Source organism: Hypomesus transpacificus, chromosome 2 (assembly GCF_021917145.1).
Source record: "Hypomesus transpacificus isolate Combined female chromosome 2, fHypTra1, whole genome shotgun sequence".
In the NCBI taxonomy this organism is placed as follows: domain Eukaryota; kingdom Metazoa; phylum Chordata; class Actinopteri; order Osmeriformes; family Osmeridae; genus Hypomesus; species Hypomesus transpacificus.
In genome coordinates this window covers 608,559-634,118 of record NC_061061.1, presented here as the reverse complement: position 1 = coordinate 634,118, position 25,560 = coordinate 608,559, and the positions used below count along the sequence as shown (strand labels likewise).

At 45.4% G+C, this 25,560-nt stretch overlaps 2 protein-coding genes across 3 annotated transcripts in view; one reads left to right on the top strand and one right to left on the bottom strand.

Moving 5' to 3' along the window:
• Positions 1–19,377, top strand: adcy2a (adenylate cyclase 2a; the record flags this gene model as incomplete). Its single annotated transcript, XM_047031980.1, has 23 exons — positions 1–180; positions 2,213–2,362; positions 5,097–5,245; positions 5,353–5,464; positions 5,683–5,810; positions 6,557–6,715; positions 7,442–7,574; positions 7,730–7,906; positions 8,431–8,474; positions 9,018–9,098; positions 9,178–9,247; positions 11,169–11,266; positions 11,447–11,531; positions 12,273–12,410; positions 13,617–13,736; positions 13,841–14,025; positions 14,970–15,054; positions 15,994–16,152; positions 16,301–16,447; positions 16,536–16,643; positions 17,433–17,544; positions 17,980–18,104; positions 19,069–19,377. Coding segments are annotated over 23 exons (2,898 nt in total), but the record flags the coding sequence as incomplete, so codon positions are not given.
• Positions 19,378–19,495: 118 nt separating this feature from the next.
• dnah5 (dynein, axonemal, heavy chain 5) overlaps positions 19,496–25,560 on the bottom strand; it is a 64,557-nt gene continuing 58,492 nt past the window's right edge. For both annotated transcript variants that reach the window (XM_047042577.1, XM_047042587.1), the window contains exons 73-80: positions 25,316–25,535; positions 24,664–24,869; positions 24,209–24,412; positions 23,071–23,286; positions 22,369–22,581; positions 21,714–21,866; positions 20,962–21,193; positions 19,496–20,300 (exon numbers count right to left, since the gene is read on the bottom strand). In XM_047042577.1, coding sequence (XP_046898533.1) covers positions 20,149–20,300; positions 20,962–21,193; positions 21,714–21,866; positions 22,369–22,581; positions 23,071–23,286; positions 24,209–24,412; positions 24,664–24,869; positions 25,316–25,535 — 1,596 coding nt within the window. In that variant the 3' untranslated portion in view covers positions 19,496–20,148. The remainder of the gene's footprint in view (positions 20,301–20,961; positions 21,194–21,713; positions 21,867–22,368; positions 22,582–23,070; positions 23,287–24,208; positions 24,413–24,663; positions 24,870–25,315; positions 25,536–25,560) is intronic.

The following is a 25,560-nucleotide window of genomic DNA, read 5'->3' as shown; positions in this document are numbered from 1 at the left end:
GGTGTCCTCTCTCCACAGGTGTCCTTCTTCCTGTTCATCGTGTTTGTGGTGTACACCATGCTGCCCTTCTCCATGCGGGGCGCGGTCATTGCCAGCACCCTCACGTCCTCCTCACACACGCTGGTGCTGGGAGCCTGCCTGTCAGCCTCCTCCCAGGACACAGACTCTCTGGTCTGGCAGGTACGCAACACGCATGACACGGTCTACTGATCTCCTTTTCGGCAGCTTTCTGATTGGTCCAGGGGTTGTAAGTGATTTCCTGCTCGGCTCAACAGCTTTCTGGTCCAGGGGTTGTTTTCTCCCTGGTCGGTGCCGTCTACTCAGTGTGTTCCCGTGGGAACCAGTCGAATGTGTCCGTGTATTTCTCAGTTGATAAAGCTTTACGCAAACCGTGTTACGTGTTGGATTCTCCTTGAGACCTGATCATTCTGATTGTGTTTATTTACCAAATACTTCTATCGGCAGGGGCGGATTTGAACCGGCAACCTCTTGATCTACAGTCTATCAGTAATATTTATATCGCAAGTCAAATGCTCTTCCGCTGAGCTACTAAATATTGCCCATTTTCTATCCAATGTATATCCATAGACACTTCACTGCTCAATGTTTTTGTCTATCAATATCTATCAATATTTACGTGATTCCATTTCACTTAAACATCAAGTGTTTTTCCTAGAACTGTTCGTATTCTACGGCAGAACGGCAGCTGGTGTTCAAAATTCATAGAAACAGTCCGGACTGACAGAAGGTGTGAGCGTGTCATGCCCTGCTATTTCTGTCCCTGCCGTTGTTTAAGTGTCAAAGAAGCTTTCGTCTGAAGTGTGCTTCACACCTATCACTAAGAGCCTTTGACTCAGTCAGTCAGGCACAAGCTGATCCTAGGGGTGGCAGGGGGGCAGGGGGGCTGGGGGCAGGGGGGTGCGGGGCAGGGTGCACAAAGACTTGCCACCTCAATCCCTCCAATGCTAATACATATATATTTTTTTACATGATAGTACATTTCTTTCAATAATATGAATATTACCTTTGAATATTGCATCAGGTGACACCTGTCTTACTCTCTGTCTGTCTATCTGTCTGTCTATTTATCTGTCTGTCTGTCTGTCTGTCTGTCTGTCTGTCTTCCTATCTGTCTGTCTGCTTATCTGTCTGTCTCGGCACAGGGGCACAGCACCAGCTGCATAGGGAGGGGCACAGGGGCACTGCACCAGCTGCATAGGGTGGGGCACAGGGGCACTGCACCAGCTGCATAGGGAGGGGCACAGCACCAGCTGCATAGGGTGGGGCACAGGGGCACTGCACCAGCTGCATAGGGAGGGGCACTGCACCAGCTGCATAGGGTGGGGCACAGGGGCACTGCACCAGCTGCATAGGGTGGGGCACAGGGGCACTGCACCAGCTGCATAGGGAGGGGCACAGGGGCGTTGCTAGACACCCAGCTCTACTGTGGCACAGGCCCCTCATTAGAGATGCTCATCATCTTTCTTTTTTTTTTTTCTTGTTTAAGTTTGCTGCATACATGAAGTGTGCCACACAATATACTATACAAACTTCCCTTTCTTGTCCCAGTATATGTACAGTTCAGGGACGTAAGTTTGATATCATCTTAGGCAGGGACTAATATAGTAAACGCGAGCAAGCAATTTTTGCAATAATTTGCACACAAGAAATGCTTCTTGTAATAATAATACATTGGACTCGTTGTTATTATGTTTGAGTCAAAATAAGAATCCTGTTTTCTCCACTGCTGGGGCACCCTAGAAGGGACGAGCAAGCTGGGCCACTGTACAAGAGCCTTTCTCATGTTTCATCTACCATAGGGGCCTCCAAGAAGGCACTTCTGCTAGTGTTTTAATTTAATCCTATTTTTATTGCTTTCCTACAGGTACACTTGCACTTAGAGATTCGTGTTGTGTAATTGTAATTTGCTTAACTACATGCTCTTATGGTTTCTTCCCTTTAGCACTTATTTTTTGGTTGTTCACAATGTGTACTTCTGTTTTTGGCTACCTGCAATGCTTTGGGGCTATCTTGTTGTTATTATCAGTGACCTATGCACTTTGTAAAGCTCTCTCTTGGAAGTCGCTTTGGATAAAAGCGTCTGCTAAATGAATAAATGTAAATGTAGTGTGGGGTCACCAGGGGGGGCACCAGGAAGGGGGCACCAGGGGCCCTTTGAGCTTAACATGCCTTCTGTTTGATTATCTCTTAGATTTTGGCCAATATCATAATTTTCATCTGTGGGAATATAGCAGGAGCGTATCATAAACATCTGATGGAATTGGCCCTGAAACAGACCTACCACGACACATGCAACTGCATCAGGTCCCCTATCAAACTGGAGTTTGAAAAACGACAACAGGTAAGGCCATGGTGCTATCGCATGACCTAAATGGGCACCTCGTATAAATCATATTTTATGTTAGCGATAAGTTTTTTTGTACGCAGGACCACCCTTAGTATAATGGGGCTTATAATTTGCAAAGTATCAAAATGGACAACTTATTTCTCTCATATGACAAAGAGAATTATAGATGAGAATGAAAATTAGGGTGACCAGACGTTCTCCTTTACCCGGACATGTCCTCTTTTCGAGACCTAGAAAATGCGTCCGGCAAGGATTCCAAAATCGTCCGGGATTTTGCATTGTCGGATATTTGTGTTTTCTATGGGTCTTTCACAAACTAGTTATTACGCCCTTGCAAGTTTTGGAAAGGAAATATCTTCCTTAAGTTCCACCTTCCTGCGCAAGCTCTGACTGTAGAGAGATTTGTCATTGGTCGACTGCCTCTCAATGTTGCCAGATGCACCATCATTATCCTCTAAATACGATCATTTTGAGCCTTTGGTATGATACTTCGCCATTTCGAATCTGGCCACACTGTGAGCACCTTATTGCCGCCTTTGCTATTAATATATGAGGACTGAAAAGTGTCTTAATTTTCTTATTTGAATGTGGCCATATAAAGAATTGTTTATTTCGATTTTTAATTTGTTATCATTATTGCTTTAATATATGGTCAAGACACATTAAAGACATTAAACAACCACTGAAAGCCACAGAAGCACTGGACTAAACGCCACAAAAAAAGATTTGTATTACATTTGCACCTAAATAAATAAATTATCACATAGCCCATGTCATTTGTGTCATTTTTCACATTTCATTTGTGACATTTGCAATTTGTATGCATTCACATGGTCATGATGCTGCAATACCCCCGTTCTGGTCACCCTATGAAAATGCCATTAATATTTGTCTCAGAAGTGTTCTAATAGACTTACGAGCTGTCCAAAACACCCCAACGTCATCACATGAAATTACAGGAAGTGATGTTGACCTATTCTAGCTAGCAATTAACCTACTCAGCACTTAGCTGGCCAATAATCTGGCAACAACAGGCAGTACTTTTACTCATCATCGGAGGTTGAATTAGCTCCCTATTACAGTAAATCAAACAGATTTAGGATTTGGAGAACCACAGACCACTCAACGTTATTTTCTGGCCACTATTCAATTACTTTCAAGTAATAAACAGCATGGAAAGAACCACTGCATTTCTGTCTACAGGGATGTTCCCTTTTCAAAGCTCAAAGTAGGCCTATGTATTACAGTTCTCAAAGTAGGCCTATGTATTACAGTTTTTCTCCATTGCTTTGGCTCATTTCACGAAACAGAAATGACATTCTCAAAACAACATGTGCAAACCTCCAAACCGCTTGGCACTTGTTCACAACAGATTGGAATTTGTAATTCCTTTAATCAAATTGCAATTGTATTAGCACATCCTTGTAAATGACAAGTGCAATTGCCTACAGTTTGCACACATTTCAAATGATTTAGCACATCTTTGAAATGGTTAGGTATAATTGCCTTCAATTAGGCCAATTACCAATTGAAAATATCTCGCTGGTCTAAACTGACTGTTGTTTCTCAGTCAAGTGGTTGTTCTCTGCAAAACATATTGGCATAATCCTTGTGTACATCATCACCTGCACAATAGTTCACTCCACTGTCAAAAACCTTTCAGGCACATAATACCATGAAAAACATCATGGTATATACTGTAATATGGATCTCTTGGATCATCTGCTTACAGTCATTGTCAGGTGCAACTAGAATTTTACTAAACAAGGGGACACATCCAATCACCAATCACACAGTAAGTTTAGTTAGCTGACAGGAGCTATGCAGGAGTATAAATGCTTCCATCAAATATATAGAGCTTGTCCCAGGCCAGCTCAGGGGCAACATCACCATGTCTACTGCCATTTCAGAGAATGGTGTAGTCACCCATATTCCCAGTCTTGGCCCATACAATACCCAGATGCTCCTGGTGTTCTTGGACCGCTGCACTCCGATCTTATCGCTTTACATGAGAGGGGTTTGCTAGGGCCTCACTTTCTTACATTTGTCATTGTGTGGGACAATGTAAGCTTCCACCGTCACCCACTCATCAGGGTTCACTACCCATCCAGAATTCTGATAGTGCTCTTATCACCTGACTCCCCATTCCTTAGTCCTATAAAGGAGTTTTTTTCTGCATGGAGGTGGAGGGTTTATGAGCGTCGGGCTCAAAACCAGAGCTCCCTGCTTCAGGCAATGGATGCTGCTTGTGATGATGTCACAGCAGATCAGTGTAGGGGATGGTTGCGGCATGCACAACGATTCTTTCCCTGTTGCATCCAACAGGGAAAGACCCAAAAAACTCTGACGGAACTCGCAAGACCACGTCTGTTACATACCCGTCACACTAACAGCCAGGCTGGTCTTGCTGCAGTGCAGCAGGAGCTAACAGCCCTGCTGGTCTCGCAGCAGGAGTGGAGAGCCAGGCTGGTCTTGCTGCAGTGCAGCAGGAGCTAACAGCCCTGCTGGTCTTGCTGCAGTGCAGCAGGAGATTACAGCCAGGCCCTGATGAGCTAACCCAGTATTTGTTCTCAGTAAATCACATTGTCTGGACCCCTGAGAAAAGCCGTTGTGGCCCGAGGGTTGACACTCAATTAATAACTGACCATTGCTAGTGGGCTATTATAGGCTTTATTTACGTAAACTATTAAAGGTATGATTTTTTTGGTCCTGTTCTGTTCTGTTGTAGGAACGCCTCTTGTTGTCCTTGTTACCGGCTCACATCGCTCGAGTGATGAAGGCTGAGATCATACAGAGGTTGCAAGGCCCAAACTTTGGCCAAGTGGAGAATGCTAACAACTTTCACAACTTGTACGTCCAACGGCACATCAACGTCAGGTCTGTGCAGAACGGAAATGTAGTGTTTCTGTAATCCTGTAAAAGTGGAAAAAAATAATTCTCTACTACCATTCGTAGTCATCTTTCTCTGTGTTTCTATGTCCTAGTATATTGTATGCTGATATAGTAGGCTTCACTCGTTTGGCTAGCGACTGTTCTCCCGGAGAGCTGGTCCACATGCTTAATGAACTTTTCGGCAAATTTGATCAAATTGCCAAGGTAAACACCTCCTCACAAAGTCTCAGTAAAACTCTGCCAGCACATCCTCATGCATGAGCAGGCAGACACAGTCACGGATCATCATGATTCAGCATTGTGCACATCCAATATCACTTTAAATCAATGATTACTACATTGATTTACATTTTATGACATTTTAACAGAATAATTGATTGAATCTGACCGTTTTAAAGTTTTATAACTCTGTATTTCCAAAGGAAAATGAATGCATGAGGATCAAAATTCTGGGAGACTGCTATTACTGTGTGTCCGGCCTGCCAGAGTCCCTTCCAAACCATGCCAAGAACTGTGTCAAAATGGGCCTTGACATGTGTGAAGCTATAAAGTAAGTACACACCATTAGCTATGGGTTTTCTGCTCTCTGGGGCCAGTAATAATCCTGATGTGATGGCATTATTACTGTATGTGTATATAAGCAAAATGAAAAGAAGCTGATGTTTCAGGTAACTGACCTGAGTCTAAATGAGCACTAACAACAAGAGAAGAAACAGTCAAATTATTGTTCCAAGCCCAAAGTCACTGCATCTAGGAATCATCTTGTTTTAGTTTTTCTTTGGTAACTAATCGATCTTTGACTTAGATTGTCAGATTGTATTGTCATCATTATTGTACATGTTTCATGGCTTGTAGAATGGAAATCTGAAAACATTGAATCAGTATTAGAAAGATTATTGCACACTGAGCATGTGTAATATGTTTGGTTTATCACTGAGCGTGTGTAGCATGTTTGGTTTATCACTGAGCGTGTGTAACATGTTTGGTTTATCACTGAGCGTGTGTAACATGTTTGGTTTATCACTGAGCATGTGGAACATGTTTGGTTTATCACTGAGCATGTGTAATATGTTTGGTTTATCACTGAGCGTGTGGAACATGTTTGGTTTATCACTGAGCGTGTGTAACATGTTTGGTTTATCACGGAGCGTGTGGAACATGTTTGGTTTATCACGGAGCGTGTGGAACATGTTTGGTTTATCACGGAGCGTGTGAAACATGTTTGGTTTATCACTGAGCGTGTGGAACATGTTTGGTTCATCACTGAGCGTGTGGAACATGTTTGGTTTTTCATAGAAAAGTGCGAGATGCTACAGGAGTGGACATCAACATGCGTGTCGGAGTGCATTCAGGGAACGTCCTGTGTGGCGTCATCGGCCTCCAGAAATGGCAATATGATGTCTGGTCACATGACGTCACCTTGGCCAATCATATGGAGGCTGGCGGAGTTCCAGGGTAAGCAAAGCTATACGGAAGTGAATTAAATGTTGATTGTTTATACTTCATCTCTACAGTAACACTGCACAGCCCCTCACTAGGAATTTGTGTTGAGATACTTGGTTCCCTACAAAACCTGACTTAGTTTGCAGAAAATAAGGACAAAGTAATGGTCACTATAACAGTTCTTGAAGTGGAGTGCATGGTGTGTTCACCCTGTGGGCACTTGTGACTCAGAACAACAACAAGATTTGTTCACAGTTTTACAATTTTTTGTTTGGGTAGAAGATTTGGGTAGAATAAACACAATTCAAGGGAGATAAAAGTCTCAATATTTTTCTTCTATGTTTCTGAATTTAATAACTAGTTTATTTGAAGCTCTTATTGTGTTATTGTGTTCATAATGTGTCTGTTGTGAGTGCGTGTCCTATGTTGTGCTTCTTTATATTTTCTTCGCTTTTTTAATCTAATCTTTAAACTGAAGCCAAAGACGAATTTCCAGAAACAGATAACAAAGTTGATCAAATCTAATCTTGTACACCGGGCTGGCAAGAAGGGGCCTTCCTTATGCATGCTATCTCAGTAGCAGAGCAAGGACTGTTCTGCTGCCTGGCAAGAAAGGGCCTTCCTTATGCATGCTATCTCAGTAGCAGAGTAAGGACTGTTCTGCTGCCTGGCAAGAAGGGGCCTTCCTTATGCATGCTATCTCAGTAGCAGAGTAAGGACTGTTCTGCTGCCTGGCAGGAGAGTCCACATCACCTCGGTGACGCTGGAGCACCTCAAGGGGGCGTACCTGGTGGAGGACGGTGAGGGGCAGGAGAGAGACCCCTACCTCAAGGAGCACAGGGTCATCACCCATCTGGTCATCAACCCCAAGGTAGTCAACCACCTCCCAGCCAGGGTTCAGGAGGTTTTCAACAAGTCTTCTGACATAATAAATACCATAACAAATTAAAGTTAGTATTAAAATGACGCACAACGTAACGTGGAAGTGACAGAAGGTGTGGATCCTCTTCCTGTGTGAATGAGCAGGTGGAGCGCCGCAGCCCCCAGCACCAGTACCGGCCGCGCCATGCCCCCGACGGGGCGAAGATGAGGGCGTCGGTGCGGATGACGCGCTACCTGGAGTCCTGGGGCGCTGCCAAGCCCTTCGCTAACCTGCACCACCGCGACAGCATGACCAACGACAACGGCAAGATCAACACAGCTGTAAGTGGCGTGGCACGTACTTCCTTGTGCTATTTTATATTTTGTGTTAAACATGATATGTTTAGTTATGTTGTGTTATGTTAATTTAATGTGTAATTATATTAAACGTAAAAGTAAATGACTTAATTAGTTGTTCGACTGTGACAACAAAAATGTGTCACAGTCGCGGTGCAACAAAAAACGAGACACAGGTTCAAATCCCGCCTGGGCCCATTGATGCATGTCTTCCTCTCTCTCTCTCTCTCTCTCTCTCTCTCTCTCTCTCTCTCTCTCTCTTCTCTCTCTCCCTCTCTCTCTCTCTCTCTCTCTCTCTCTCTCTCTCTCTCTCTCTCTCTCTCTCCCTCTCTCTCTCCCTCTCTCTCTCTCGCTCTCTCTCTCTCGCTCTTTCTCCTTTCTCCTTGCCTTTCCTGTTACACTTCACTTAAAACTGTCCAATAAAGCATGAAAATGCTCCCCAAAAGTTTTGAAAAAACATAGAAAAGGAGTTGTGTTTCCAACTCTTCTGTGTGTTCTCTTGGCTCCAGGATGTGCCCATGGGCCAGTACCATTTCCAGAGGAGATCTGAGAGGTAAGAACCATGTATATCTCTGGGTGTTTGGATAAATGGATTGGGTTACGGTTACTATGAGAATGGTTTACAGGCACATGTATTGAAATTAAACATGTTACGTTTAAATAAATATTGTATATAACAATTTCCAACATAATTGTTTTCAACACATTACAGTTGTCAGAGATTCTCCAGTGTTTAAGTTACCATGTTTTGACTTTAATCTTTCTACAGTGTTTTTAATCTCTGAAAACAGGCTAATCCATACCGGATTAAACACAAAACACATCCTATTACCCCAAGAAGTTTTATACTCATGTCTTTATGTGCTTAATCTTAATCTGAATTCTTTGAAGTTCGCTGTGGGTGACAAGACCAATTTATAACCAGACATCAAAGTCACACCAACACAGCTGGTTTAAATAACCCAAAAATGGGTCACTGTCCAAAGGATTTGTGGTGCTGACTTTAAATGGATTTACGGGCAATTCATTCAGGTACTTCACTGTTTACAATGTGTCATTAATTACTGCATTTTCTTATTATTGTTCTCCTATTAAGAACCAAATCTCAAAAGAAGAGATTTGAAGAAGAATTCAATGAGAGGATGATTCGAACTTTTGATGGAATTAATTCCCAAAAGTAAGTGAGTTAAAGATGGAGGTTTCATTACGGGAGTGGAAGCTGTGTTGAAGTGTTCCTAAACACCTGTGTGTTTCAGACAATGGCTCAAATCAGAGGACATTCAGAGAATATCATTATTCTTTCACAACAAGGTGTTAGAGAAAGAGGTAAGATGTCACATTTGATATTTTCAGATATTTTCAGTGTTCTGGATGGGTTCAGAACATTGTATTGCCTATTTGACACATCCTTTGTCTTACAGTAATACAAAATAAAAATGAAATAAAACGACATTTAGTTGTAGATGCTCTCTCAGACTGTGTTTCTTTAGTTGTAGATGCTCTCTCAGACTGTGTTTCTTTAGTTGTAGATGCTCTCTCAGACTGTGTTTCTTTAGTTGTAGATGCTCTCTCAGACTGTGTTTCTTTAGTTGTAGATGCTCTCTCAGACTGTGTTTCTTTAGTTGTAGATGCTCTCTCAGACTGTGTTTCTTTAGTTGTAGATGCTCTCTCAGACTGTGTTTCTTTAGTTGTAGATGCTCTCTCAGACTGTGTTTCTTTAGTTGTAGATGCTCTCTCAGACTGTGTTTCTTTAGTTGTAGATGCTCTCTCAGACTGTGTTTCTTTAGTTGTAGATGCTCTCTCAGACTGTGTTTATTTAGTTGTAGATGCTCTCTCAGACTGTGTTTATTTAGTTGTAGATGCTCTCTCAGACTGTGTTTCTTTAGTTGTAGATGCTCTCTCAGACTGTGTTTCTTTAGTTGTAGATGCTCTCTCAGACTGTGTTTCTTTAGTTGTAGATGCTCTCTCAGACTGTGTTTCTTTAGTTGTAGATGCTCTCTCAGACTGTGTTTCTTTAGTTGTAGATGCTCTCTCAGACTGTTTCTTTAGTTGTAGATGCTCTCTCAGACTGTGTTTCTTTAGTTGTAGATGCTCTCTCAGACTGTGTTTCTTTAGTTGTAGATGCTCTCTCAGACTGTGTTTCTTTAGTTGTAGATGCTCTCTCAGACTGTGTTTCTTTAGTTGTAGATGCTCTCTCAGACTGTGTTTCTTTAGTTGTAGATGCTCTCTCAGACTGTGTTTCTTTAGTTGTAGATGCTCTCTCAGACTGTGTTTCTTTAGTTGTAGATGCTCTCTCAGACTGTGTTTCTTTAGTTGTAGATGCTCTCTCAGACTGTGTTTCTTTAGTTGTAGATGCTCTCTCAGACTGTGTTTCTTTAGTTGTAGATGCTCTCTCAGACTGTGTTTCTTTAGTTGTAGATGCTCTCTCAGACTGTGTTTCTTTAGTTGTAGATGCTCTCTCAGACTGTGTTTCTTTAGTTGTAGATGCTCTCTCAGACTGTGTTTCTTTAGTTGTAGATGCTCTCTCAGACTGTGTTTCTTTAGTTGTAGATGCTCTCTCAGACTGTGTTTCTTTAGTTGTAGATGCTCTCTCAGACTGTGTTTCTTTAGTTGTAGATGCTCTCTCAGACTGTGTTTCTTTAGTTGTAGATGCTCTCTCAGACTGTGTTTCTTTAGTTGTAGATGCTCTCTCAGACTGTGTTTCTTTAGTTGTAGATGCTCTCTCAGACTGTGTTTCTTTAGTTGTAGATGCTCTCTCAGACTGTGTTTCTTTAGTTGTAGATGCTCTCTCAGACTGTGTTTCTTTAGTTGTAGATGCTCTCTCAGACTGTGTTTCTTTAGTTGTAGATGCTCTCTCAGACTGTGTTTCTTTAGTTGTAGATGCTCTCTCAGACTGTGTTTCTTTAGTTGTAGATGCTCTCTCAGACTGTGTTTCTTTAGTTGTAGATGCTCTCTCAGACTGTGTTTCTTTAGTTGTAGATGCTCTCTCAGACTGTGTTTCTTTAGTTGTAGATGCTCTCTCAGACTGTGTTTCTTTAGTTGTAGATGCTCTCTCAGACTGTGTTTCTTTAGTTGTAGATGCTCTCTCAGACTGTGTTTCTTTAGTTGTAGATGCTCTCTCAGACTGTGTTTCTTTAGTTGTAGATGCTCTCTCAGACTGTGTTTCTTTAGTTGTAGATGCTCTCTCAGACTGTGTTTCTTTAGTTGTAGATGCTCTCTCAGACTGTGTATCTTTCTTCTCCTGCAGTACAGAGCCACAACTTTACCTGCTTTCAAGTACTATGTCACCTGTGCTTTTTTCATCTTCGTCTGCATCTTTATCGTTCAAATTCTGGTCTTGCCAAAGTAAGTGTGATTTCAACACTATCTCTGCTATTCCGCTAACATCCTTTATATATGAACCCACAGTTTAAAGTTTATTCCCGACAAAACTCGTTAAAGAGCTAAGTTTCTGCCATGGTGTTTTCAGATCCATCTTGACCTTTCTTTGGTTGATGGTGTGAATTGACATGTTCCTCTCTACAGAACTGCAGTCCTGGGGTTGTCCTTTGGGACTGCTTTTGTTTTTCTGTCCCTGATTCTGCTAGTATGTTTTACTGGACATTTTATGGTGAGTAGGAAACTGCAGCCATCTCAAATCGTTTTCCAAAATGTACTTTGGTGTAAAACAACATAGACCTGTTTTCCGATCACCGAGGAGCCTGAATGCAAACACAATCATGTCACCCTCATCCGCGAACAGTTTAATGATAAAGATTGCGGAAACAGCTGGACTTAAAATTGACTACATTAGTGTCAAACTAAACTAAAATATGTTTCTTGATCATTCCTATATTCTTGTATGTTAGTTTGGTACACTGGCTTGGAGATGGTTCAGTAATTGTCAGTAATTGCTGATTGTGACACCCTCCTCTCCCTCCTGTCTCACCACGCGCCAAGCTCATTATTTGTAGTAGTGCGGCAAAAAAGACAAATAGGCATCTGTTTCAGGACGACAGTAGAGAGAGCACAGCTTCCTGTGTGTAAATCCTGTCCATTTTCAGGAATCAAAATAACAGAATATTTCATCCAAGCCAGAATGATTTGGCAACTTTATTGCTAGGTCTGTCAACTGCATGTCTATCGAAACCCCATACCAGCCCTTTACTGTTGCAATGATGGAACAACGACAAGAACAGCCTTTGTGGTAGCAAAACATAAGCCTGTGTTGAAAGCCTCAAGAATCCTTGATGTCACTGAGGAATTGCTTTGACATCAAATGTTCTCATTTCTGGCTGTGTCATGTTCAAGAATGACACTTTTTATGGCAGGGGGGGTGGGTCTGAATATTCTGTTCTTGTTACTTCCTTAGCATTGCAGTAAAAGTGCCTCCATTTCCTGGCTTTGGCTTCTGAGGTCATCTAGCATCATCGCTAACAAGCCATGGCTCCGTATCAGTCTGACCATGATCACCACGGTCCTGATCCTGGGGATGTCTGTCTTCAACATGGTGAGCTGCACGGCTACAAAGGAAAAGGGTTCATTCAGTCTCTGTCTGTCTAGTCACACTGATCACACCAGATCTGAAGAGAGACATTGGCTGGGTCCCAAAACCCACTATGCCACACAGCTTAGTGTGCCAGAAAAACAGTCTAAACACATTGTTTGTGTAATAGAGTAGGCCAGAAAATACCCGGACGTCCTAATATATCCAATAGCATTTTGCAGAATGCGAGCCAGCATGCTTCTGTGGCTGTTCAGACCCACAACCAGTGGAAGAGGAGTCAACTGGGTAGACAGTTGTACAATAGCACATCAGTCTGACTATGCCTGCCCCAGTTTAAGGCACAGTTATATGACCATGTAGGATGCCCTAATTGTGTGCATACTGCATGCAATATGCACTTTGTAAAGCGGGCTGCAGCGCGTACTAAAAGGATGCGATTTGGGACGCAGCCTTTAGTCCATCTCTAAGCTTCAGTACCTTAAACCCTACGTTAAGCAGAAACAACTTGGAATATACCCGCAAGCACCAATGGCAGAATCTTCTTGATGTTTTCAAACCATTTGAGAATTGACATGATAGAGGAGCAATGGCTTATTTTAAGCCAAGTTAAGTTTATGGAAGTTTTTCCCAAATTGTCACTGTAGAGACAACTCGGTCACACAGACGTGACGGGTTCTTGAGACGTTTCCGTTCCCTGTGGGCTTTAAGGCCTGATGGGGTCTGAAGGACATTAATTTGAAAGTGACAAGTTTGAGGTGTGGTCTGCAGCGCCACCTATTCTCTGATCAGGTCAGTGCTTTTTGACTAATGTAAATTTTTGTAGTCTCTCGTGTCAGTGTGACAAAGAAGAAGAAAAAGGAGAAGAAAAATAAGTAACAATCAATCATTGCTCCAATTGCCTTGAGATGTTGTGTGTGAGATAAATGTCTCTACCGTGTCAATTTTGAAATGGTTTACAAACATCGGGAGGAGCCTGCCTTTGCTGCTTGCAGCTATTTTGATTAGAATATTTGATCTGTATGAGTCTGTGTACATGTAACACATCACGTGCTTTCAGGCCATGTGAGGATCCCGCCTCACAATTGTGACCCGTTTAAACATTTTGTGTTTTACGTTTACTGATTATTGGCTGCATGGGTGGTTGATATGATGCTGGCTTTATAATAAAGTTGTGATTCTTTAGATGTTGACCTTTGACCTTTACTGCAGTTCTTCCTGGACAATGACATGATGGCTTCAGTTGCGGTTTACAATTCAACCAATGAGACAATGTTTTACAAGAACGGACAACCAATCATGGTTAATGACAAGAATTATTTCTACCTTCCAGTAAGTCCCTGCCAGTGTCCTCTGTCACAAGTAAATGATGGTCTGTTTGGTGGAGCACAGTAGGAAGCAGTGTGGATGAGATGACGTTTTCTTTTCCCCACCAGTACTTCATCTATAGCTGCATCCTGGGCTTGATATCCTGTTCTGTTTTCCTGAGGATCAACTACGAGCTGAAAATGGTCATCATGCTAACAGCTGTCGTTGTGTACAACATCATCATCCTTCAGACCCATGGCTTCCTCCTAGATGAGTACAGCAAGTTCCTCTACAAGGCAGACGTTCTGGACAGGTGAGCACCTTCTTCAAGTTCAGACCTACCGCAGTACAATAACATTGTAGGCTGTTGTTTGTCAATTATAATCAGATAGTTTGACAACTTTGCCCAAATCATGAATACAGTGTGACAACCATTTCAAATGAGCTCGAACCTACAAACGCAACAGATAAACAGATACATAATCATAACCAGGAAATGCATTTCCCACAAAGAACATCTTATTCCATACATCTGATTTGTTGAGGGGGATGGATTTGAACCCTGAGCTGTTTTAATGACATGGTATGTCAAAACACATGCAGATTCCAGTCTCCCAGCAGGGACAGTCGTGTCTGAAGGGTGAGCCATTTCAGAAGACATTCATTTATCTCCTCATTTTAAATAGCTGATTGAAGTCAACAGGTGGTCTTATTAGTGGTTGTGGTGTGCTGGGTGTGTTCCGGTCCTGGTGATGCCTGTAGCTGCAGGTGGAGCTGTATGGTTACTAGTCATTAGTTAGGAGCTTACTAATGTACCTACAGTCTGATAGGATTCTTCCAACCACAAAACTAGCTTCTCTACTAGAATATCAGAAAAGGACTTTCTCTCTCCTCTCCTCTCCTTTCTTCTCTTCTCCTCTCCTCTCCTAATGTACCTACGGTTTGATCGGATTCTTCCAACCACAAAACTAGCTTCTCTACTAGAATGATGCAGATTGGAAAAATAATTGGTAAAGGGGATAATTGTGTTAAGTATGATCTATTATTAATCTACTGCGGAGACATGCTTCCATTTGTAGATTTTGTAAAACTGAAGAAGTCTTAGTGCGTTTCCCAGGGACAGTGGTAAGGAACGCTGAGGACAGCACAGATGTTGCGTGACGCACAACGTTATATTAAACGCCCTGGTTCTGACGCGTGACGTTACATTAAACACGCTTTTTCTGATACTTTTATCTCCGGTTCTGATCTTTTGAGGCCGGGAGTTCTGAAGAACCTGAAGACGATGGGCTCCTTCTCCCTCCTCATCTTCTTCATCACCCTGCTGGTGCTTGCCAGACAGGTACGTCACATGCTCTATATAGCAACCCCCCCCCCCCTCCCCCTCGCCGTCACAGACTGGAAGTCATCGACTACAGATACTTGCAGTCTTTTGTGCTCTATTTTTATGTTCTCATTTTGGTTAAGGCTTTGTTGTTTTGACATTGAGGTTTCCTCCAGATTTCTAAGATTTGTAACTCAATTATATATTTTATAAAAGGTAGCTATTATATTTAATAATAGCTACCTTTTCAAATATGATCATTTAATAGTTTCATCTAAAAGCTGAGAACATACTGTAGCTAAATGTCAGGAAGAGATCCATCATGCATAATTATGGATAGAGTTGGATAGGACTCATAAAACAGTAAAATGTGTCTGCAGAAAGATAATCCATCTCCGGATCTCCTCTACTGTAGATCTGGGAAGATTATAGCTCAGGGGGGTATGAGTATCGCTCAGTGGTTAGAGCGTTTGACTGTATATCATATCAACAGCTTCTAGATTCAAATCCTGCCTTGATGTTGCTCTGAATAACAGGGTCTGCATAAAAAAATATTCTCATGATTATAAACTGTGTGAACTAGTGTAAAGGGGTCCATTCTCATCTGACACTGGACAAGACACACGGTTTAACAACTTGTCTATATAGTTATATAGTTATAATTTAAAGTAGGAGTCTGTAATTTGGCATACATGGAATAGCAGGTGAATACATTTCAGAAAAGGACTTCCTCCCCTCCCCTGTTCTCCCCTCCCCTCCCCTCCCCTCCTCTCGCTCCGGCTAATCTTTTCTAACAAAGGAACAGAAGAAACGGTTGTGTCACAACGGTTGCTCGCTAGTCTGGTTAGGAGTGTTGGAGAGTTGTTGATAAGCGACCCCTTTGCTCTGCTGCTGTGGTGTGCACTAACCGAGCTGCTGTCATGAGCTTCAGTCTCTTCTCTTGTCCTCTTGTAACAGAATGAATATTACTGTAGGTTGGACTTCCTGTGGAAGAACAAGTTCAAGAGGGAGTGTGAGGAGATCGAGACGATGGAGAACCTCAACAGGGTTCTGCTGGAGAACGTCCTACCCGCCCACGTTGCGGAACACTTCCTGGCGCGCAACTGGAAGAACGAGGTGAGGGAAGATGGTGCCGGAATGACTTTGCAACGACCACCTTTTCTAAACACTGCTTTAGCCAGCAACACCACTGAAAATGTAGCAGTTCGATATGGATATCTTCATATTATGTGTCTGTACAATTTTGATGCCTTTGTATTTTCAGGATTTGTATCATCAGTCATATGACCTGGTTTGCGTCCTGTTTGCCTCTATCCCGGACTTCAAGGAGTTTTACACTGAGTCAGATGTCAATAAGGAAGGCTTGGAATGCCTCAGATTACTCAATGAGATCATCGCAGATTTTGATGAGGTAAGCTAATCCATGTGTATTCATGTTTTGTTTTGTAATTATCAAAGGACATACTTGATTAGTAACTTTTCAGAGAACTTGGTTGCAGTTGCTGTCCAAGCCCAAGTTTAGCGGCGTGGAGAAGATAAAGACCATCGGAAGCACGTACATGGCTGCCACTGGACTGAACGCATCAGCAGGACCTGAACACACACAGGTAACCTCCATCAGCAGGACCTGAACACACACAGGTAACCTCCATCAGCAGGACCTGAACACACACAGGTAACCTCCATCAGCAGGACCTGAACACACACACGTAACCTCCATCAGCAGGACCTGAACACACACAGGTAACCTCCATCAGCAGGACCTGAACACACACAGGTAACCTCCATCAGCAGGACCTGAACGCACACAGGTAACCTCCATCAGCAGGACCTGAACACACACACAGGTAACCTCCATCAGCAGGACCTGAACACACACAGGTAACCTCCATCAGCAGGACCTGAACGCACACAGGTAACCTCCATCAGCAGGACCTGAACACACACACAGGTAACCTCCATCAGCAGGACCTGAACACACACACGTAACCTCCATCAGCAGGACCTGAACACACACAGGTAACCTCCATCAGCAGGACCTGAACACACACAGGTAACCTCCATCAGCAGGACCTGAACACACACAGGTAACCTCCATCAGCAGGACCTGAACACACACACAGGTAACCTCCATCAGCAGGACCTGAACACACACAGGTAACCTCCATCAGCAGGACCTGAACACACACAGGTAACCTCCATCTCAATTATGACAAAACTGGTTCATACACTAGTTAGCAAAAAAGTTGAAATCCTAGGATGTTAAAATCCTAGGTTCACTTGCTGATGAAAAGTGGGGTACATACATGCATGTATTGTTCATTATACTTAATTTCCTGTGAAGTTTAGAAAACAAATAAGATCCTTACTTCAAGGTGTAGTTGTGTGTGTTCCAGGATGACAGACAGTACATGCACATTGGTACCATGGTGGAGTTTGCCTTTGCCTTGGTGGGCAAGCTTGACGTCATTAACAAGCATTCCTTCAACGACTTCAAACTCAGAGTTGGTGAGCATCTACACACATGGTTTAACGATGGGGATCGTAATAGCTCAGTGGTTAGAGTATTTTTACTGCAGATCAAGGGGTCACAGGTTCGACACCCCACTATATACGCTCTGAATATAAGCGGCTACAAAATGAACATGATATTGTTAGGATGACAGTATTAAAGCATGTTGATTAAACATGCTTTAATTTTTTGTTGTTGTGCGTTGTTGTTGTGTTTGATGTGCGTCTGTGTTCATGCATATTTACCTCCACAGTACCCTGGAAACGAAAACTATAGTGAACCATATTACAACATGTTACACAAGCATGACTGTCTGATGGATCAGGATAGGTGTAGCTTAGTGGTTAGAGCACCTGAATACAAGGTTCAAGTCCCCCCGTACGCTGCTTAATGAAAGTGCGGGCTAAATGAACACATTCTGTCTCCCTCAGGTATCAACCACGGGCCGGTCATCGCAGGAGTGATCGGAGCCCAGAAACCCCAGTACGACATCTGGGGGAACACGGTGAATGTAGCCAGTAGGATGGACAGCACCGGGGTCCTGGGCAAAATACAGGTGACTGACTACCCGCCCGATACGCCGCTAAACCTGCATTGTTATTTATCTACTTTATACATTCGGTTTCTTTGAGCTCATTACAGATAGTTTATAGGCTTTTCTCGACCAGTTTCTCACAGAACGTTGTCATGATAATGTATTTCCTAAGATATACAACCCAAGAATGTTTGGTGTCAGTGCACAGTTTGAATTCATCTCAAAGTAACTAATGATTAGTGAAGTAAAAGCACTGAAGACAATCAGCCCGTAACCAGCATTTGAGTTTTAGTGAGGTTAAAGACAGACCTAAATCATAGCCCTGGGACATTGCAATATTCCAAGCAGGGCGATAGTCACATAAATAAGGGTGTTTTGTCTTGGTCACCAAAGTCCAAACCTTGGGTCCTTCACGTCTAGATACAGTCTCGCAAGCAAGTACACAGTCTGGGAGGGTGTAGCTCAGAGGCTGCTAATCAAAAGATTGCAGGTTCGAATCCCCCTCTGTACGTCTCGTTGGATGAAAGCCTCCGCTGAGTGAACACGTTGAACTACGAGACAAATAGCTCAGTCTGTCTGTTCGCTAACGGAGAGACAGAGTTCAGCTGCCTTCAGGGCTTTCTGAGCGTTAGAGATATGGAGACTAAAGAGAGGTCTTAGCCAACACCTTGACATCAAAATAACCAGTTCAGACACAGCGGCCCTGGCAAAGCCTCTCTGAGGCATGAAGGTCAGAGGAAGGTGTTTATATGGAGAGAAAAACAAACATGACACAGCCAATAGGTGCTATAACAGGCTGGCAGATACGCCCTTGAACTGTGGCTGTCGTCAGAACACAACTCGCTTACAGCAGGAACACACCTATATGAACGGATAATAGGACATGATACATGGACAGATGATGAGGTCCTGGTTGCTCTGCTGGTTGTGATGACCATCAGCACGTGTGTGACACGTGTTCCACACGCGTGTGCCTGCCCTGCAGGTGACGGAGGAGACGGGCCGGGTCCTGCGGGCGCTGGGCTACACCTGCTCCTGCAGAGGAGTCATCAACGTGAAGGGGAAAGGAGATCTGAAGACCTACTACGTCCACACAGAGATGAGCCGCTCGCTCTCTCAGGGGAACCTCATGCCCTGAGACGCCGCCTCGGCCTCACCGCCTCACCGCACGCCATGGCAACCGGCCCCGCGGAGCCAGCGGCGGAGAGAGACTGTGTTTGTTCCTGTCGGTCTCTCTGCCCGGTCCCTTACTACGCACACACTCTTGGGTGTAGTCACACACAGTCTAGTACTGTTGGGGGCAAACATTTTTTTGTGAACGTGTGTGTGGTCTTGACGCTGGACTTATTTGGGAATTATTTTTTGTTTTTGTAAGAGAAGACAACAAGAAATGTTTTATGATGCTTTAATGCCATTGTTTTTGTAAAATAAACATTTGTATGTATTTAATGTGCAAAGGTTTCGTTTTTCCTTCTTCTCAGAGCTACGTGAAGGTTTTAAAGCTGGAGGACAGTTTTGTCTTTGTCTCTCATGGGTTGACTGGTGAACAGGACCCCGTTAGAACAGCACCAGGACATCTCAGTGGTATGACATGTACAGGGGTTCCCCATGTACCATTAAGGCTAGGCTAACGGCAGGGGTTCAAATCCCACCTAAGACATTTCCTGCACGTCTTCCCCATCCCTCCTTCTCCGCCTCTCTGCCTCCCTGCCTGCCTTTCCTGTCACATTTGACGTACAAACTGTCCAGATGTGTGAATGACTGCACGTACCATTAAAGCTGATGCCTGATGCAGGTGCTTGGGTTCAAATCCCACTGAGGCCAATTCCTGCATGCCCGCCCCCCCTCCCTGCTGACCCGTCTCTCTCTAACTATCAATAAAAAACACCATCAAAAGCTCACAAAGGCCCAAAACATATAGAAATATATATATAAACATATAGAAATATATATATAAACATATAGAAATATATATATAAACATATAGAAAAACGTGAAAACGTTAAACTCAAAGTGTTTCCTGCGTGGAGGGAGAGCCCTATGACAGGCGGCGGAGCTTGGGATGCTACTTGACGTCACACAGCAGGGCCACGCCCCGGAGGATCCAGTACTCTGGAGGAGGAGACGTGCGCAGGTCGATGGCAGCGATGAAGTTCATGTCCATCCTCACAGGCTTCTTGTAGATGGGACAGGGGTACAGCCTGGGGTCTCTGAGTCCTGGGAGGACACGGGACATATGACACAAGCTCACAAACACACCTGCAATTGGATATATGTGGCAATAATTCAATATTTTATTTGACAGGCATGTACGTGTTTTTATCCGGAGCGACGTCCAAGCAGTGCTTACAGCAATACAATATTAACATTTAAAAAAAATCATAAAACATCCAGCAGCGGACCACGGATCAGAAGTTCTACTGTAGTTCTACTGTGTTTTGGTGGTCAGAGTCAAAGAACAGTTTGGATTTACAGTAAACATGACTGGCTAATAAATGATGATCATTTCAACAGCTTCTAAGGTCAGCGTTAATTCTATGGGGAGATGCCAGTTGTGGGGCAGCTTACAGCACAGCTGACTGAAGCTACTGAGCTGTGACAGCTCTCACACGAGTCCAAATCACAAGGGTTGGGTTTGGCATACGGCAGGGTGAGATGCGTGTTTACTCAGCATGCTGCAGTCTGCCTATTATAATAACACAGCAGTGTATTAGGAACTGTACCTGCTGCCTCTATAGCAGCCAAACAAACACAATCCATAGAGCAGACGCCTCTATCCAAAGGAGGGGGGTGACTCGAACCCTGCATCCCACTTGACCTGCAGGCACATGCTCTAACCACTAAGCTTCCCCTCGGCTCCCTCGGCCGCCCCGCTCACCGTTGTTCTCCGCGTACATCCTCACCACGGGCATCATCTCAAACAGGACCTTGGGCTTGGAGTCCAGGAGGCGGCAGCTCCTGCGGTCCCAGCCGGCTCCCTCTAGGTACAGGCCGTACACGTACACGCCCTCGGACGGGGGCTGGCTGATGTCGTCCTTCATCCACCTGGTCACCTCGTTACACAGCACCATGCGGTCCAGGGCCCAGCCTTTGTTGGCTCGGGTTATCTCCTGTGGAGGGGTGGGGGTGGGGTGGGGGGGGGCAGTCGGTTTAGAAGGGGACAAACTGTTTCGAGGGGGTTCGATGGTTTGGACGGGGGTTGGAGGGTTTCAACGAGGTCAGAGACTTTTAGAAGAGGTCAGACAGTTTAGAAGAGGTCAGACAGTTTAGAAGAGGTCAGACAGTTTAGAAGAGGTCAGACAGTTTGGAAGAGGTCAGACAGTTTAGAAGAGATCAGACAGTTTAGAAGAGGTCAGACAGTTTAGAAGAGGTCAGACAGTTTGGAAGAGGTCCGACAGTTTAGAAGAGATCAGACAGTTTAGCCTGGACGTGGATAACTCCTTCATCCAGAACCTGACTGATGACCTCACTAAAAACGAATTGAACTTTTACAGTACATGCCCCCCTCCCCCAACATCGCAAGCATGAAAAGGGCATTCTGGAACTAAACAGAGTCTAGTCTATAAAGGGACTGTGTTGTAGGAGGACCTGCCTGTGCTCCTCAGTGAAGGGGAAGCGCTTGCCTCCTACCTGTCTCATGGCTGTCAGGAAACCCTGAGGGTTAAAGAAGCCCGTCATCCAGAAGCAGTTGGGACGCCCCTCAAAGACCCACGCCTGGAACTGTCGGTTCCGCTCCAGCAGCTCTGTGAACCAGAACCCCAGGGTGCTGGAGGCCCACGACGCCTGGAACACAGGCCACAGGTGCACGCTCAGAGCTGCTCACTCATGCACCGCAGAGCCAAGGCCCGGAACTCAATAGTGAGTTCTAGAACAGCCAGGGCAACCTCAACATTCTGAATTCTTTCGAATAATCCCCATCAACTTTTGGATCGTTTTCCCCCCCGCTGATTGCATGAAAAAAAAAAGTAGCCTCGACAGTTTAACGTGATGTCAAACTTCTTGCCATCTGTCTGATAAACATATTATTTTACTGCCTGAGCGCTGATGAGAACTGAGATGTTATTTAAATGATGTTCACGGTACGTGTCAGCTGCTGGATAGAGAACACACATTTGCTGCACTGTCTGACCATTCTCTCTCTCGCTCTCTCTCTCTCTCTCTCTCTCTCTCTCTCTCTCTCTCTCTCTCTCTCTCTCTCTCTATCTATCTCTGAACTCACACACACACACTCTCCCTCTCTGAACACACACGCGTGTGAGACGGTGCTGTGTGAGAACAGCCTGACCTTCTTCCAGCGAGCAGGGATGCGTGCGTCGTGCATGCAGTCCAGAGCGTCTCGGAGGTTCTCGCTCATGATGATGGTCCCGTCGATGGCCAGCTTGAGGTCAGTCAGAGTGCTGCGGACCAGGACGATGACACGCTGCATGCGGTCGATCTCCTGCCGCAGGAAGATGTTCATCGGCTGGAAGGGGCCCATCTTCACCAGCCTGTCTCTCACCTGACAACAGAACGCTTCATCTGGATGAACCGCACACACACACGGTACACACCCACTGCAGGATGTGACACACCCACTGTAGGATGTGACACACCCACTGCAGGATGTGACACACCCACTGTAGGATGTGACACACCCACTGCAGGATATGACACCAGGTGAGGAACCCAAGTTTCGGAACCTAGATATGGAACCTACGTAAGGACCACAGTTATGGAACACAGCCATGTAAACCTTGTGTGTTTAAAAAATACATTTTACAAATGAAATCTTCCAAAATAGTTCCCGAATCACAACACACAAACTAAATCAATTTGAACGGAAATCCGAGCAAATGAACCCAGAAAGCCTCCCCCTGCTGACCTCCCCCTGCTGACCTCCCCCTGCTGACCTCCCCCTGCTGACCTCCCCCTGCTGACCTCCCCCTGCTGACCTCCCCCTGCTGACCTCCCCCTGCTGACCTCCCCCTGCTGACCTCCCCCTGCTGACCTCAAAGGGGACGTAGTCCGGGGGCAGCTTGTCCAGCATGTCGTCGGCCAGGCGGGCCACGATGGCCTCGCGTGTCTCCCCGTCCCCGCTGGAGCTGTCCTTGGGCTGGATGCTCAGGATGGTGTCCAGGACGTCCTTGGCCAGCTTGCTCTGGTAGGTGATGTCTGCGTTGGGGTGCAGGCCAAACACCTCAGGGGTGTCATACGCTGGCAGGCCCTGAGGACACAACATGGGGGTTGGGGTGAGAGGAAATACGGTCGTTTGCAATGAAATGCTTGACTTAAAGGCTTCCCCGACAGTGCTGACAAGTAGACGTTTACAAACAAACCAGACACTGAGAACTCCTGCCGGAACAGAGATGTAATCTGTTCCACTTAGATTACAAGCCACCTCAGCTTGTCTTAACTGGATACCCAAAAAATATAACTATCGACTATTTTCTCTGCTTGTTTATTCATATTCATTGCAGTTAATTCTTGAAGGGATATTATTTGATTGTAATTGTCTTCTTAGCCCCTTGAAAGCCCAAAGACACACGCTGGGAGCCCAGGGCGATGGTTGCAGTCGTTTCCCAGAGCCAGGCTGGTCTAATGAGTGTCTGCCTGTGTAGCTTGCACCTCTAATGAGCGCTATCTAAAAACAGAACAAGCCTCAAATACACTGCAGCTTCCGGAACACTAAACTACCTTCACCAACACTATACTTCTGTACACACACACACACAAAAGCATGCTGCAGGCAGCCAAAGAGGCACGCATATGCTTAGAAGTTATATGTAATGCAACAATCATGTACCATATACCCTATACACATTTTCATATTCTATGGTGATATAGTTAGCTGGATAGGCTTAAAACACATTTGTGTTTGGAGTCCAACACAGCAGTCTCCTGCCTGCGGACACACCACCCACCCCACCCCACCCCCACACCACCCCCACACCACCCCCACACCACCTACACCCCACCTACACCCCACCTACACCCCACACCACCCCCACCCCACACCACCCCCACACCACCCCCACACCACCCCCACACCACCCCCACCCCACCCCCACACCACCCCCACACCACCCCCACACTACCCCCACACCACCTACACCCCACCCCACACCACCCCCACACCACCCACCCACCTGGATGTGCTGGAGATACAGGTCCACGTTGGTGCACTTGGGGATGCTGTAGCCTTTGTAGAAGTGGAAGTCAGGCGTGAACATGCTCTCGCTGAACCAGACCTTGGCGAAGGTGTTGAGGAGGCGCTTGTCGTAGTCGTCTGTCACTCGGCCTCCATACTGGATCTCCCCGATCATGTAGCGCACCGTGTGCCACGACACGCCCTGGCGACGCACACAGACCACGTCACACTACACACACAACACACAATACACACTACACACACTACACACTACACGCTACACACACTACACACAATACACACTACACACACTACACACAATACACACTACACACACACTTCCAGAAGACAACTTCTAAAGAAAATGAAACTATTACCAACAGATCAACTTTCCACCGGGGTGCAACAAAACCTTTCCAATCCCTAACCCTAAGCCCACGGCACTGGTTGCACCTTTTTGATATCCATGTCGTCCAGGTGGTTCTGCACAAACTGGACGGTGGCGTTGAAGTCGGCCTGGTTGAACTCGTAGGGGATGTTCCAGCCCAGCGAGCCGTACTTTCGCCTCTCCTGAACGGTGGAGTGCAGGAAGGCCACAGCGTACAGCATGGGCTTCCACTGCTGCATGGTGCTGACGTCCAGCAGGTCCTGGCTGATGCCTGGGGAGAAGCAGGGAGGGGTCAGAGGGGTAGAGGCAGGGAGGGGTCAGAGGGGGAGAGGCAGCCAGGGGTCAGAGGGGGAGAGGCAGGCAGGGGTCAGAGGGGGAGAGGCAGGCAGGGGTCAGAGGGGGTGAGGCAGGCAGGGGTCAGAGGGGGAGAGGCAGGCAGGGGTCAGAGGGGTAGAGGCAGGGAGGGGTCAGAGGGGTAGAGGCAGGGAGGGGTCAGAGGGGGAGAGGCAGGCAGGGGTCAGAGGGGGAGAGGCAGGCAGGGGTCAGAGGGGGAGAGGCAGGCAGGGGTTAATATGATGATGTCATCATCATCATCATATTATCATTATTAGAAATGTATTCTATTTGAATGGATTGGACACATCTAATCTATTCTATTAAAGCTTCAGCTCTGAGTGCGAGATGTTTTCCCACAGCGTGCGTGCGATCGAGCCTCACCTCCATACGTCCTTTTAAGCCCCGCCTTCAGGCCCTGCGGTGGTTCGTTGGTGAACTTGATTGACATCTGCAGGAGGGTGATGGGGAAGTGCTTGTGGACCTCCGTGGTCATCCAGAGGCGGAAGCTGTCGTGGACGGCGTCCGTCTCCGTGACGGTGTCCATCAGCTCGTCCATGAAGTCCAGGCCCAGGTGGCAGTTCTGGAGCAGAGCCCAGCCGCCCTGCACACGCACAGCAGCACGGACG